The 16,977-nt window shown below is 28.8% G+C and overlaps 2 protein-coding genes and 2 long non-coding RNA genes across 4 annotated transcripts in view; 3 read left to right on the forward strand and 1 right to left on the reverse strand.

Moving 5' to 3' along the window:
- Window positions 1-16,977, forward strand: part of LOC149886733 (intraflagellar transport protein 54-like) — a 280,492-nt gene that overhangs the window by 103,034 nt on the left and 160,481 nt on the right. The window lies entirely within an intron of this gene.
- On the forward strand, window positions 5,004-8,890 carry LOC149886740 (uncharacterized). Its single transcript, XM_090091691.1, has 2 exons — window positions 5,004-6,450; window positions 7,712-8,890. The coding sequence occupies exons 1-2, from the start codon at window positions 5,145-5,147 to the stop codon at window positions 8,680-8,682; spliced, it is 2,277 nt and encodes a 758-aa protein (XP_089947817.1). The 5' UTR covers window positions 5,004-5,144; the 3' UTR covers window positions 8,683-8,890.
- On the reverse strand, window positions 10,327-11,917 carry LOC149886741 (uncharacterized). Its single transcript, XR_016453446.1, has 2 exons — window positions 11,745-11,917; window positions 10,327-10,920 (listed from the first exon to the last, which is right to left on the reverse strand). It is a non-coding gene; the product is annotated as an uncharacterized LOC149886741 (long non-coding RNA).
- On the forward strand, window positions 12,757-15,980 carry LOC149886742 (uncharacterized). Its single transcript, XR_016453445.1, has 3 exons — window positions 12,757-12,929; window positions 13,366-13,583; window positions 15,617-15,980. It is a non-coding gene; the product is annotated as an uncharacterized LOC149886742 (long non-coding RNA).

The raw sequence follows: 16,977 nt of genomic DNA on the forward strand, positions 1-16,977 counted from the left end.
TGTTATGTTAATATTAAATACTTAGTTATTCTTGCGGTTTTCCATAAAATGCCTTTGCTAAATTTTTTAAAACTGTGACAAACTTTTTTTTTCTTTATTGCAATTACATTCATTTTATGTATAAGTTATTCATCCTTAATAAAAATAGAAAATTCTATAATATTCATAAACTGGAAGTCTACAGCAAAATAGTATATCGAGTAGACATGAAACCATTGTGCTGTAGGTAGCTACAAAACTAGTTAACATTTTGTATTATTTATTATATCTCTAGTTATACATGTACTAAAGTAGTTAAGTAAATGATCTCAATTTCTATATTATCATCAGCGTTTTTTCTTAAAGTATTAAGAATGTCTAGCTATATAAAATTAAGTTTAAAACTTGGTTCTATTGCCGTCACCTTTCATTACTTTAAAGGAAGTTGATGTGACTGGTTAGACGAGACCAAAAACATTCATCGAATCCGACAGACTTTGCTATAATTTAGTTTTTATAGTTTAAAACAAAAGATTTGTAACAATACGCAACGTGCAAGGTTAGCAAAAAAAAACAATATCGTTGCACGTCCATCTCTTAAATGTCCATGCATTTATATAAGTCAAAACAGATCTCGATCGATTTATTAAAATACCGCACATAAATGGTAGGATTAGCCTTATCACGTCTTCGGTGTTCAATAAAAATTTAATAATCCAATTATAAAACTAGCTATATATCCCCCAGGAGCATTAGTAGCCTCAACAATGGCCATTGTATGTAAACAGTTGTCTTAAACAAGGTGCATAGGAACATGCTCTAAGACTTTGCAACACATCCCCAGAAATATTTTTTTTGATTTTCTTTAGAAAATATTTCCTCATTCAAAAAATATAAACGACAACTTTTTTTAGTGGGGCATGAGAAGAAATCACATATTTTAGAGTAGCGCATAGGAATTTTGTTGTTCAAAATACGTAACTAAGAGGCATGGGGCATACTCAAATTTCTAGTATGTTGATACTGGTGTCGAATGAGAATGACTAGCAAAAAATCAGGGTAATTGGAGCTAAACCAACCCCGCCCCGACTCCTAACTGCCCCCTTCCTAGAACTACGTCTCCTTTAATCGTAAAAAATTTTTTTTGTTCTATCATAAACTAGATCGAAATTCGTCTACAGCTTTCAAATATCATCAAAAAATCTCTTTTCGTTTAAGATTTATAATCATGCAAAGCATAAAATTACCCCCTGAAATAAATTTAAATGGTCTTAACTTTTCAAATTACAACAAAAAAATTTTTTTGATATAATTTGAAATCTGTCGATGAACTTTGATCTAGTTTAATATAAAACAAGCAAAAAATTGAAAAGCGTGTTTTGGAACCAAACCCCAGGGGGGATTCGGGGGATCGTTTCGAACACCACAAAATCATGCCCATGCCCCTCTATTTAGATTTTCAGAAATGTTTGTGATATATTTATCAACTTATTTTAAAGTTTTTAAAAACGTTTGTTTAACATTGAAATTTACAGACAGATGTGTAGTTTTCATTACTTTCTATTTACATTTTTATTGAAAGAAAAACAAAGCAAAGCAACCTTTAATTGTTAAAAATTAATAAAAGCTTGCAGCTGTTTATTGTTAACAGTTGCATAATAACTCCTCACACGCGTTGATATACGAACTAAAAGGATGTTTGTAGCCATTATATTGACATTTGATTTGATATATGACCGATATATCATGCCAATATTATCACCCCATGTTAGAAGTTTTTATTTGAAGCATTCATTTAAAATGCCTAAACATGCAAAAGAACATAGTGATTTTGATAAAAAGTTTTGCATTTGCTGCTTCAGAAAGGCAAGTAATTAAGATCAATAAATAATGCTGAAACAACTTATTTAAATCTAAAAAAAAAGAGAAATGACTACTCAAACCTTATCAAAACTATAGTCTGGAAAGATTAGTCAGCGGATAATCCTGACCTTCCTACCATGCTTTGCTCGAAATGAAGAAAAAAGCTTGCAGGCTCTGATCCTTACTTCACTATGCGGCCGTGTCATGAAGGTAATTATAAATATATTGATGTTTATTTTACCTTAGTTAAAATTAAGTTATTTTAGTTATTATAGTTGCTATACATATGCTATAAAATTTAGACCTGAATACCAGAGTTATTAGAGAGAGAAAATGTGAATGTTTTACTGTGAAAATGGGCGCAAATCAAAAATATTTGCCCCTATGGTTGAATGTGTGTCGGGAAAACCTGTTATCAATCTCCTGAAGATGTTTCAAATAAACCTGCAGAAAGACTAATTTGTCAAGATTGATATGCCCAGGTGGGACAAGGAATTCCACATCCCTGAACGAAATTAGAAAGACAAAAGAATTTGACTGCCATTGTGAAATCAACATCCCCAACATAGAAAGGAAAAGTTCTGTCCAGTTCTATCAAAGATTTCAGCACAAATGGCTCAGGGAACACCTTAGCTTTGAAAACTTTTGGTCCGAAGCAACTCATTGTCTCTTTCGGAAAGACTGAGGTAAAGAAATCTTTCTTTTCTTTAGATAAATTGAACAAACTTCAATTAAAACTACATTTCAGGTAAGTTTTTGTTGCTTGAAAATACTTTTAAAAATAAATTTCTTATGAGTTTAAAGCCAATTTTTGTAATAACTTTGTTATGATTTCTAAGTAATCGTAACATGATTGAAGTTGCACAATTTCTGAGAAGTGAGGCAGGACGGAAAAGCGTGGAATCTGGTTTCAAAGTTAAACTGATTGAGAACAACGAAATAATTGGAAAATTATTCAATTTTGATAAACTCCAATTGCTATTAGAATTAAATGAAAGCGAAGAGGTAAGTAAACTATTACCAAAAAAAATATTTTTTGATAGTTAGACTGCAATTTGTGTCATTCGTTTTGATTTTTTATAGATGTATAGTTGGTAGAAAAAGATACTGCTATTGTATATTGCAATTGCATTAAAGAGCTTGTAGCAATCGTACTTTATCACAGAATCAAGGAAAAAATAATGTTGATATCAATTAGGTGTAGATGGAGAGCAGGGACTGTCAATAACCCTACAACCAGAGTTAAAAAAAAATAAAATTCCAGAGAATTTGAGCAAGTGTAACAGATATGCGTGCTTTTATATTAGCTATTTTGCCTTCATTGAACGAAAATTACCATAAATTGCGATTAACTTTGGATAAATTGAACATTTCATCCTTAGATTGCACAGAATCTGAACATCTAAAGGTTTTGCTTCAAATGGTTGGAAAACAAATTACATCACAGCATTCTTGTCCGTATTGCATGACGTTATCTCCTGACATTCAAAAAGCTGATCATTATACTTTAGAATCTTTGTGTAGATTGTACGATCAATGCAAATTTAAAAAAAGCAAAAAAAGTTCACAAATGTTGTTACTCTCCTTTTATTAACAGGCAAGAAAAACAAAAAAAATACTAGAACTTGTTAATATTCCTGGTCTACATATACTGCTAGGTGTTGTAGACAAAATTTTAAAAGAGATTGAAAAAAATTTATTTGAAAACAAGGAGTATGGTTTAAAGTTTGTTAACCAATATCTGTCTAAGATAAACATCTGCAGAGTGTCCCACCAAGGGCAACATTGTTGGGAAGGCGATACTTGCAATAAATTGCTTAAAAACATAGACAGCTTTGAACTGTTTTTTCAGGAGTCTAGTTTTGGAGTTTCCGCTTCCAAATACATTAAGGTACTACGAGCTATAGAAATCTAAGGGCTACAATTCCTTTGAAGATACACATAGTTGAGCAACATATTATCGAATTCATCGACATGAAAGGTGGAGTCTTTGGCTTAATAAATAACTTTTAGATTTGATAAAAAATAATTTATAATCTTAGTAATTAAATGCTCTATTTCAACAGTTGAATCGTAAAATTTGAATAAATTAGGACGAATATTTATTAAATAAACTTGCATTTCTTTTGTACTTCTTATGTTCTATAGGCTAAGGCTACTGGCCCGAAAAAGCTCTCGAATCCATTCATAAGGATTTCAATCAGTTCTTGCAAATGAGAAAAGTTTTAGAGCACAGCCGAAACTATACAGAGGCGCTAAAAAACGCGGTTGTTGCTTACAACTACCAGCACTTTTAAAGTAGCTTCTTATTTAAAAGAATGTAGTTTGTAAAAAGTAAAATATTAAACCTCCTATGAGCAACTATTTAGTATGATTTTGAATTGTAAAATATCAATTATAATCTAACCATAAAGACAAGAACTTTTTTTTACTGTAAAAAATATTTTTAGCAAACCCTTCTCGACCCCTAATTGCCCTCCCCTAGAGTATGGTTCCTAAACACCCTTTTCAATTTTTTACTTGTTTTATATTAAATTACATCAAAAATTCTCTTTTCGTTTAAAAGTTAAGACCATTAAAGTTATTTCAGGAGGTAATTTTAAGCTTTACATGATTATAAATCTTAAATGAAAAGAGATTGTTTGATGATATTTGAAAGCTGTCGATGAATTTTGATCTAGTTTATGATAGAACAAAAAAAAAATTTTACGATTAAAGGAGACGTAGTTCTAGGAAGAGGGCAGTTAGGAGTCGGGGCGGGGTTGGTTTAGCTCCAGTTACCCTAATTTTTTGTAAGTCATCCTCATTTGACACCAGTATCAACATACTAGAACTTTGAGTATGCCCCATGCCTCTTAGTTACCTATCTTGAACAACAAAATTCCTTTTACAAACAGAACATTTCAGTTTTAACATTCTGTTAAAAACTTTAACTAACGGTGTCAGCGCTTAAAGCTGGTTTCATTACTCAAAAAGCTAAAAGTCGTGCTGTATATTTAAATGGTTTTGTGAGCTAATTAATCTTTCAAAATGAAACTTCGTTTAATATAATTGAAGCTAATCCGAATTGAATCTTTTTATGTTACTTGATTCATTGGAAATATTTCCCATTGATTCAACCGCTATCACACCTAAATATATGTCCAAATATATACAGATATGGACAGTTTTTGAGCGTCCAGTTCAAAGTACAAAACTGTACGAAAGGATTAAGTTTGTGCAAGAAAGTGATTTGTGGTTCTTGAATAACGTCAATATATCAATATATCAAACAATATATCAGCTGACAAAAAAATTGTAAAATGATCAACACCAAGTTAAGTTTCATTGCGCTATTATTTTTAGCTGATTGTTTTGTATGTGATGACATTTTTACTACTTTGTGTGGTAGAATACTTTTTAAACAACCACAAAACTCTGATGAATTTCTTTACAAAGAAGTTATCAATGGCGTATATATAAAAACAAACAAAGTGGTGGATAACTTTCCTCTCTATGTCAATGAAAGAGGTAGCATCTATTTTCAGTTCAATAAAAGTGTAAATGCTTTTTACTTCATTAAATCGTTTCCAAGAGAAAATGTCTCTTTGGGGTTAGGAGCTGAAGCGGACAATACAAAAATGAACGATCCAAAAAGCTGGGTTAAAATGGCGGATCAAAAGAATAATGTTTTTGGAGGAGTAGTGACTAATTGGTTTCAGTATCGTATTAAAAGAAACGTATATTTAAAACAAAACTTAACGATCACGTGCTCTAACTCCACTGACTGCCTGTTTCGTGATTTGATCTTCAATTATGACATTCCTTTCATAAACGATCCGCTGAAAGATTATTTTACACCGGTAGATAACTTATATTCTCACAACCGGCAAGTTTACAAGCATTCTAAAATCAATGTTACGACTTGGTATCTTTACTATTTTAATTCTTATTGGATGATGGGGCCGAATATAACGTCAATGTCAGTTTACTGGGCCGTTTACGACCACGCATTAAAACCAGAATTTATAACTAACGTCTGGGAAATGTTTGAGGGTAAAAAGTGGGTGAAGCTAACTGGTGTAACATTTCAATGTCGGGGTTTAAACAAATCATGTAGCGATGATCGATGTACTAAGAACGGTGTTTGCAGTTTAAATCAACTTAACAGAAGCACTTGCACATGCTTCTTTAATTACACTGGTGACGATTGCAGTAAAAAAAGTATGACATGCAAAAGTGTTGTAGAAGTAGCAAATACAGAAGCAGGCTCATTAAAGGCCAATAACTGTTTATCTAATGATGATTTTTATGATGTTATGTGTACAAAAACGGTTTCAGGAGAGTATGCTTGGACAAGTTACAACAGCTGCAAAATCCTAGCAACAACAATAGCAACATTAACAGCGGTATCAAAAACATTCGCTGATTTTCCTCCATTTACTATGTTTCCAGATTTTCCTTCAACAAACGATTTTGATGAATATTATTTTGTACCAATTCCAGTAATTTTTTTCGTTGTCATTTTTCAACTTACTGGTGTAGCGACTTACTGTCGCGTAAAGCATAGGTCCAAAGAGTTGAATAAGCGACTTTTTCCGAGGATACTATCATTATGCTGGTATATTAGTAAGTTTGATTAATAATATGCAATAAATATATAACATTATATATTATCAGTATATACTAATATGTTAAAAATATATACGAATATATTATAAATATATTCGCATCTGTAATGCGGATTCGTATTTGGGTTTAGGTAAGAGTTCAGGTTTGGCTTCTTGTTCGGGTTTGGTTTTGGAAATTCGGTTTGAAAACCCGAACCTAAATATAAAGTTCATATTTAATTCGCTCCGTTATTTTACTGTAATTTGATTTAATGCCATTTTTTCGTTAGTAAATCTTAATCAATATACTTTACTAATTATCATTTAATAATTAGTAATAAAAACACCTTTTGCTGACTGTTTAATTTGGGTTTTCTTGTTTATCTTCTTGATTTTTATCATAGAAATGTCGGCATTTATCAGGCTGTATTTTAATTTAAAAAAAGAAAAGGTAAAAAACTAGCATCACAAAAAACGGCGAAGAAACCCGAATCCAAAAAGTAAATAAATCCCGAATCCAAAATGTAGAAAAAAAAACCAGATTCTTTTTAAATTCAGGGCTTATAGACTAAGATTCAGGCACGGAATTCGGTGCACATGGATTCCGTCTCTTCAATTTTAGATTTTTAGGCTTACACAAGTCCATTTAGGACGAATCTAAAATCCAAGTCCGAGGTTTCGGATGTGTCGAGATTCGGATGTTTACAAATACGAGTATTCTGAATTTTTTTAAAATAAAACTCTTTATGCGTTTTAAGGAGCTAATTTTTTGGTAGGACAAGTTTTTCTTCATACATAAAAATGTTATTCAAAAATTTTTATAAAAGTAAGTAAAGCGAAATTAATCGAATAGAAATTCTGCGCAAAGAAAAAAAAATTCTGCGCAAAGTCTTGAAGTAGCTTCAAAATAATGATGAAATCAAAATAGCGTAAGGTATGTAAGGTATCAAAATTTTTTTCTGAATTCTTATAAAACATTGAATGTCTAAATATACAAATTAATTTAAATTTGATTTTTTTTCAAATGGCTGATGTACAATGCTGGTTACTACTCCTTAAAAACCGAAAAATCAAACACCAATGCTCATTTATACACAACTTATTACAATTAAACACAATTAAATCAAATGGCAATCAAACTCTACCTTCATAACTTCAACATATTTAAAATATTTTTCAACATGAAATTAAATATATAACTTTTAAGTTTAGTTCAGTTAAAGAATAATTGAATTTTGTGTTTAAAAGTTTCTTCTCTTTTTATGCAAACTTTTTTTTAGATATGTGGCTACTCGTTTGCTTTAGAACAGCTGTAGCTATTTTTAATCTTCAGAAATATGGACCGGTTACATTTTTATATGCAGATACGATCGTTTATGTTGCAGCACCACTTTTTTACTTGTTCATTTTAATAGAGGCCCAGTTTTGTAGTGAGAAGGAATATCTTGATAGTACTTATAACGGCGATGAAATTTTTCACTACTTAGATTCGATCTACGACAAAGAACCTCAAATTTTTGTAACTATTGAATGCTATCATTTTGAGACTAGGACTCGCGTTATCACGTATACTGGTTCTCGAGGTAACAAACAATCCAGAGTTGAAACCTACCAAGCAAAAGTCACTACATTTACCGAAACGAAACAGTTTTGTATTAAGTCTTGGCGAGATGTCTCTGATCGCAGTCAAGTACCAAATACTCAAACTAAAGTTATGCGTGTTAAATTAACAAAGAAATTCACCTTTGCGGATCAACAAACATATGACGATTTTTCAAACTTCGAATTGAGTTTAATTGCTAGAAATCGAATTAGAGACACCCATATAGAATCCTCCACCGAAATCAATATAAATGGTTTTAAAGAGCGTGTAATGGGGGTTGCTGGTAATCGTCCGTTTTGGATGAACAAAGTTTGCTTCCAACTTACTCATCTCTTGGCCCTATCATGGCCATACAGATGGCTAATGAGGTTTGGCACGCAACGAATAGAGCATTTAATTAACAAAGAAATTTCCTCATCTTCATATCAATCTTCAAATATTAGTTTGGCTGAAGAAAATTTTTCTCCTAATCAGCCCCTCCTGGGCCCCTCATTCAATTCAGCACAAATTGGATTTCAGCCGTTTCCAGCTGAAATACAACATGATAGCCAACGTAACAATTTATGTCAATACCCCAACGTTTTAGAAAACCCTGGAACAATGAAATTCACACCCCCTCAATCATATCCTTATAATCAAAACTATTGAAAGTATTGCATAAATCGGTAAAAAACTGAAAGGCGAGAATTGCTAATAGTGGTGACAAAGTAAAATACGAAATTGATGTAAGAAAGCTTAGGACAATTTTTAATAATTATCAATGTTTTGCGTTATTATAACTTTTATTATTACTTCCTTTTTTGTAAACACTGACTATGTATAGCGATTGTTATTATGACCAAACAATTGTTTAAAAGCATATTGGTTTTTCCTTAATAATGTTAACAATAATAACAATAATAACAATAATAATAACAATAATAATAATGATAATAATAAAAATAATAATAATAACAATAATAATAATAATAATAATAATAATAATAATAATAATAATAATAATAATAATAATAACAATAATAATAATAACAATAATAATAATAATAATAATAATAATAATAACAATAATAATAGTAATAATAATAATAATGATAATAGTAGTAATAATAATAGTAAAAATAGTAATAATAATAGTAATAATATAATAGTAATAATAATAATAATAATAATAATAATAATAATAATAATAATAATAATAATAATAATAATAATAATGATAATAATAATAGTAATAATAATAATACAGTAAAAAAAAAATTTAAAATAAGGATGTTATGCTTTTTTAGTCTGATTTTCAAGAGACTTTGAACATTGATAATAAATATAACTATTTATCAAACTAATGCACATCTGTAGTTTGGTTATAAACTTTTAAACAAAAGCTTATCAGTATATCAGGAATTACCGATGAACTGCTGAATGTCTTTCAGCAACTGATCAATGAAATTCATAACTGGATAATCTTTATCAATTAATTTCAATAATTATCTCTAATACAACCAGTATCAGCTCATGCTTGACATATCTTTGTTCTTTTAAACTTTTTAGTTCAGGTTGCGCTCAGAGATGTTCCAATTTCCGTCAAGTTTTTTAAATTAAACTTTCACCAGGAGAAAAGCAACCTCCTCAGGTTTGGCTTCGATTGTCAAAAGTAGGATTATATCAGGCAAAAAAATTATTTTTTTGCTAACTATTCGGCAGGTTAGAATTATTTTCTTCTATCTCCTATTTTAAACGTTGGGAGAAAATGAGTTGTTAATTTTAGTAAGTAATGATTACTACAAATAAATTACTTAATAACTAATCCTTTAAATAATTTTATTTCTGAATAATTTAATTAAATCATTTAGAAAAAAATTTTTTGAAAATAAAGTGTATTTTAAAATTAATTATTACTTACTAAAATGAACAACTCATTTTCTTCCAACATTGAAAATGAAAGATAGAACAAAATAATTATAACTTGACGTATTGACAAGTTTTTCATTGAAGACAAAGGAAAAAAAATTTTGAACAGTTTTTTTTCTCCCAGTACGAAACCTACTTTTAAATGATTGTCATTGAAGAGTATTTGAATATCTACAGATCTGAGTAAGCAACTAAATGTTCTGATATCGTTATTAATTGAACTTTGGAATAACAGTTTTATGCTATTGTAAATTATTGTGAAGCGTCAGACAAGTGGTCACGAATAATGCTGTCGTCATAATTCGTTATTGCGAGCCTGAATTCCATGAAATAAAGGCTTGTTAAAAATGTTTGACTTTTGTCAAAGGTTAATTTAAGAAAGACTTTTTGATATGTTGAATATTTTCTGACGTGTTTTTCCTAACATTACAAGGAACAACTTTTTTTTAATACAATTAAAAAGAATTCAACATACAACAGCTTAAAAATATTTTCTTCAAGGCATGGCCTTTCGTTAAAATAATTCGCTTTTATCTAGAACATCAGCGTCTAAATCTGCCACAGCAACTAACCCGAGAATTATAATTTCAAAAATAAACAAAAAACAATAATATCAATATTGCCAATAATAATTACAATAACAATAGCTGTGATAATAATAACACCAATAATATCAACAGTACCAGAACACATAAAACGCAATGCATATTAACAATAAGTAAAGAAAAAAAAACACGAAGAAAAAATTCACTTCAGCTTTATATACGGAGTTGTATTAATAAATGTTATTTTCAACACAAGAAATTTCCACCAAAAGTGGAATTTTTAGTTCTTTGAAAGACCAATAATTTGTAGAATGTATAAGAACAGTGTGATTATGTCGATGTACAGGTTCAAAGCAGCAAAGATGTATTCCTCAGGGCTGATTGAATACTTTTTGCCTCCTCCGATCATGAGCTGTGTATCCATCACCAAATACTAAAATCAACGAAGTTAAAAAGTTTACTTTTAAACAGTTTAAATAAAGTTAAAGAAATTTTAAATCCGAAAGCAAAAAATGATTTGATGAAAAAATGCAAAAAATGTTTTAATAAAAAAAATGTTAAAATGAAGTTATGGTTTAAATGTTATCCTTAAGACGACTTAAAAAAATTCTCAAAAAATATTTTCTTATATTATCTCTCATCAGATTTGTTTTATTCAATTGCCACCACAAGTTATTTATATATGAACAGTGAGATTGTAATTTTTTACGCTGTTTTTTTTTACATTTGTTTAGTTTCTTTTTATGGCATTATGTTCATATAAAACAATTAAATGTATTTTTTATTTTCTTAAAAAAAGAACCTTTAGCAATAAGTCAAAACTTTGACATGTCGCAGTGCAATTATACCTCCTAAGCAATAAAACAATCAAAGAAAAACACATGATTGCTCGTCTGGAAGCACACAACCTAACCCATGCCATATATCAACCACTTTCTATCAAAAACAGTATTGAGGAAAAAGTGGCTGTGAGGATACAAAAGATATCGATTAGGAAAATTGCTCTAACCTAGGCGGTACAATTTAAATAAAAACAGGTCAAAATTTTAACTGAAGACGGGTAAACAATTAAACAATACGAGCCGCATGTACCCGTAAAAAAGATGGCGACAAATTTTAACACATAATTAGCTCAGTTTCAAATAATATGTCAATGTAGTATATGTAAATCCAAAAGAACTATATAAGTTAATGATCACCATTAAAACGTTACAAACTTAAAAGATCCAAACCAATCAAACAATTTTAAAAACTCACCAGTGAAAGCCATATTTTTATTTTACTTTTATCCAAAGATCCTAGCTCAGTTAGGAAATTAAAAAACACATTAAAACATTACGATTGGCTTATATTTTAAACTATTTAACCAATAAGAATATGTACAACATTCACTTAGAACTACCACTTCATGTTTATCATTAAATGTTGAAGTAATTGTTCAACATTAAATCTGAAAACAAAAAAAAAAATAAAATATGCTTTTTTAGATTTGTTTATATCATTCAAGTAATTCTATCGTAATTCCAATCAAAAATCTTTTTTCATGCAGCTTATACTTGTGAATTATTTTTTAAATTAAATTTTAAAAATAAAAGCTAAAAGAGAATAGTTACACATGGTTAATCTACTTAAAATACTTTTAAACTTTTATACTGGATGTGTGTTACCGATCCAAACCTTGTAATAGAATGTTTTAAACTTTTATACTGGATGTGTGTTACCGATCCAAACCTTGTAATAAAATACGTTTAAACTTTTATACTGGATGTGTGTTACCAATCCAAACCTTGTAATAAAATACGTTTTAAACTTTTATACTTTAAATATGTTTTAAACTTTTATACTGGATGTGTGTTACCGATCCAAACCTTGTAATAAAATGTTCTATATATGAAATGTTCTACGATGTATAATTGCTAACAACATATTTCGTATTAATTATTTTGAAATATTTTTTTAAATCCGAATGCTGTTTGTAAGAATTGTTGAGAATAAGTTTCCGAAAGGACGTACTCTTTTTTTTTTTTTTTTTTTTCTTACAAAAAAACAATTTTATGAACTCAAAAACAAAAACCTAAAAAATGCCTCTCAAATAGAGAAAAAAAATTATTTTAGGTTACAACCATTTATTTCAAATTCATGACTTTCTCATCAATCATTCAGAATGAACGAAATTAATAATGAAAACAATGCTGAATTAATATGTATTAATGTTACTGCTACTGTTTTAACAACAAAGTCAACAAGATCAACTTCTGAACATTCATTTATTTGTTTCCTCCTGCTATGCCAATAATCTCTAGAATGTAAATAAATAGCATGATGATATCAAGGTAAAGATTGAGAGCTGCAAAAATGTAATCTTCTGGAGATATGCTGTATTTCTTCTCCCCACCCATCATCATTTGTGTATCAAACAGAAGCAAGCAGTATGATTTTATGGTAGATTTTAAATTAACTTTTTTTTTTAATTTTTTAAAATGTTATTTAACGATTTTAAAAATATTTTGGATTGCTTTTAGTCAGTTTTCATATTGACTTGATATGAAGTTTAACTCCCATTTAGTGAACTTTTTTTTCTTACCTAAAATCAACAGATAAACCTTTCAAAGATTTTTGTTTTAACTTTCAAAAAGTTAAATGGTATTAACTGTTATTTGTGAAAAAGCCTTTTGTTAAATGGTAGTTCACTGTCCTTTGTAAAAGTTAAACTAAAAGTCAATGTTAGTCATGTTCATTTAGAATTTTATGAAAAAGTTAACAATATTTTAGTTACAAACTATATAGTTAAAATGTTTTTTATGACATAACTTTTTAACAGTTATACTTATTGAATTTTTCTTTGATTTCTCTATTGAAGTTTTCTTTTTGTGTTTAGATCTTGATTTTAATTTATTTCCTACTGACAGTATCTTAGCCATATCATAGTATATTTCAAACAAAGCATAATTGGAATGTAAATGTCTCAAATAAAATTTCTTGTTTGGCAGAAGGTCAAAACACTTCTCAAATAAACGCAACATCATCATGGTTATACTTGTGCAGTAAACACTGGCCCGAATTGTTTAATTATTATTTTGTCCACTTGAATGGCAGGTACTTTTATATCCATAACTTTAACTTACATTTATTCCCTTAATAAATTGTAATCAGTCAAATATTTTAGTAGGATTCTATGAAATTCATTTTGTTTTTTATATGCAAATAGGCTGACCTTATTTAGACAAAAATGAGATAATTGAATCACAAAAACAGGACAATCAAAAAGTAAAATAATGAGCTTACAATTGTTAAGTGATAAGCCATAAAAAGGTTTTCTTAGATGTAGAACCACTTCTAGGATTGTACCACAAAAATTTCTCCAATAAAGTAATCTTATGCAGAAAAGTTGGATCCTTCACTTTGTTATAAACAATATTACACTCCGCATCACAATTTTTTCTTACATTTAACATTCATTGTTTCAACCATTATTCTAGGTTTCTCTTCTTTTCATATACTGTTTGTAACAGAAAATATCCTCTCAACAGGTCTTTTAACTTTAGCTGTGGTGCCCAGTAAACACATTGTTTCCGATGTATGGAGATAATATGATAAGCAAAATGAGATTTAGTTGTCCCAATTTTGTCACTTTCACTATTCCATAATGTCTTGCTATAAACCAGCTAATACTTTTAACTGAAGCCTTAGTTTTTTCTGTAATTGCATCTTTCTTGCTAAATATATGTTGGTTGATGTGACTTCTACCACAATATGTTATAGAAGAGTGTATGTTACAATGTTTGTCAACCACTTTTGTTCAGTCTTCAATCTGAAGATCTTCATTAAAACTAAAATTTCTTCTCTTTGACATAGCAGGGATAGAAGAAAATTATTTTAAACTTAGAAACTATATACACTGCGACCATTTTCTATAGAAGCATGTGGATTATGTCTTAAAAACGTACTTAACTTTATCTTTATAGTGTATTTCAATAAACTATAAATAAAATATCAAAAAATAATGAAAAATATCAAAAAACACTATCAAATTTGAAACAAGGTCAATCGTAAATGAATTAAATTCAAAAGATAGCTGACTATTTTCTATAGATCCAAAAAAATGTTTTAATCACATTTTTAGTACTCGATTGGACCTCCTTTGTGCTCAATTACTTGATAAATTCGTTTTGGCATACTTCCCACCAAGTTTTCCAGCATTTTTGGCTCCATATCCTTCAAAAAAAATACTACAGAATATAAGAAATTTGCGACAAAACTTGTAAAAGCTTTAGTGCGTCTATAGAAAATTCCCACGTGAATATTAAAAATTTAGTTGTTTTAATAAAATCAAAACAATTAATAATCAGATGCATAATGGATCATTGTTTTCTTACATATACTTATTCAAAAGTACCGTTAGAACAATTTTATTACCACTGTAACACTGTAAATCCGCTAAATTCTACATGCGTCTATAGAAAATGGTTGCAGTGTATATGTATTATCTGTTTATAGGATATAGAATAATGAATTTCACTATATTTAATTTTAAAAGTTTATTTCTAAATAGTTAAAAATAAAACAAGAGTTGATAATTTATTTAACCATAACAAGAAGAGAAAAAGAAAAAAACTAGACATGGGTTATAAAATATAAGAAGTAAATTAAAATGATTGTTGCTGGCTTAATAAATAATGCAACACTAATGCTTTATGCTAGATTTTAGTTCATATTTATGCTTAGTAGAGTTGAAATATTATTATTTGCATAATTAAGATTGATTAATTTTTAAATATATATTTTTTTGAATTAAAATTGGGACAAAATTACCATTTTTGTTAAAATAACATATTGTTGCAAAATATGGAAAAAATGGTATATATTGTCAACCTATGTGTAATAGAACATATTGTCAAAGCGTAAAGTTTCATAATGCTGTATTTTCATGATAAGAAATACAATCATAATTTTTTTTTTCATTCTTTTATTTCACATTTATTTTTGCTGTCTTCTTTGTAAAAAAATTAAGTAATCTTTTTTATCTGTCATCAAAATTGGCAATAAAAAGCTGGTCAATTTCAAAATATGCAACTAAAATAAAATATGTAAAATATTTTTATGCTTTTTCTTTTTAAAATTAATTTTAGATCAATTATCATTCTTCCTGGAATTAATATAAATTTAAATATAACAGAGGTGCAGTTGACTCATTTCTATCGTGTTCTTCATCCTTCAACCTTTTGGAGTGTTTTTGTATCATACATCTCACAGTTATCAAACCCAGCTGTGGTTGCTTGTTGTGCTATTTTTTTAACCGTTTTATACAAGCTTATCAAGATGGCTCAAAAATGTGTAGCGAATTTTGGCAGAGGCACAAATGTTTATCCGAGTAAAATGAATAAACTTGCTGTCCCTAATAAAAGTTTTCTTTTTAAAATCAATGCAATAGTTGTTGATGAGGCTGATACATTGATTTGGTCATTTAATAATGGATCAATATATGTATGGGATTTGTACAAAAATACATGTATCTATTATATTGATAGAAGGTAAGTTTTTTTTGTTTCATGCAGGTTTTTGTGTAGTGATAAATTTCTGTACTAATTAAGCATAAATTATAATTATCTTTGAGCCAGTAAAAGTTCTTTTTCTTTCAATCCTGAACCTTTTTTTTGCATGAACACTTTTGTAGTGTTAAAAATCAAGTTTTATGAATATTTAATTTGATTTTCTTGATTTTACGTTTGACAAAACCTTTTCAAAGATTTGAAATTTTTGTTATTAATAGAAGCTAATTTGTTGTTCATTGTCTAATCAGTCTATGTTATCTTAGTTTGATCAGTTTGTGTTGTCCTAATGTTTTTAATAACTTATAATTTTTAAAATTCAATGCAATCAAGAACTTTTGAAGTTCAACTTTTGGGTTTACCAAGAAGTACCAGTACACGCTCATTAACCAATGAATATGCAGCTAATGACCAACTGAAGAACCAATTACCGTTAGCTGTTTGGTCTCTTGCGTATTTATGTATATATATATATATATATATATATATATATATATATATATATATATATAAATACGCATTTTGTAAATTTCCAGCAATAGTTTTATCACATTTTTGGTTTAAAAAGTAAGTCTACAAAATAAATGTAATAGTTAAAAAAAACTTGCCTTTTAATTTGTTATAAAGATAAACTTTGATAGAGAATTCAAGTCTCAAATACTAATTTCACTTAAGTTTCAAGTGTACTTCAGCTGAAAATTTCAAAATATTGGTAATGAGAAAACTGTAAGACAATTGTCGCAAATGGACGCATTACTTAAGTAATGAGGCACTTTGCACACGCTAAATATCATTACGCCTGCGCATTGTAAACATTCATAGAACAACTCACTTTATGGTGTGTTTGCAGATATCAAGCCGATTAGGTTTTCAGACGGAACATAAGTTAATTTATTTTATTTTTCTGACCGACGTTGGACCGATGAAGTAAAACGATGCCG

The sequence above is a fragment of the Hydra viridissima genome, unplaced genomic scaffold (assembly GCF_058129835.1).
Source record: "Hydra viridissima isolate aposymbiotic clone 2 unplaced genomic scaffold, HvirCarnegie_v1 scaffold_6, whole genome shotgun sequence".
NCBI classification, from domain to species: domain Eukaryota; kingdom Metazoa; phylum Cnidaria; class Hydrozoa; order Anthoathecata; family Hydridae; genus Hydra; species Hydra viridissima.

Bases quoted from the DNA above. Each gene is read 5' to 3' on its own strand.
- LOC149886740 (XM_090091691.1), top strand. From the start codon at position 5,145: ATGATCAACACCAAGTTAAGTTTCATTGCGCTATTATTTTTAGCTGAT. The intron at 6,451-7,711 runs GTAAGTTTGATT...ACTTTTTTTTAG, and splicing joins ATCATTATGCTGGTATATTA to ATATGTGGCTACTCGTTTGC.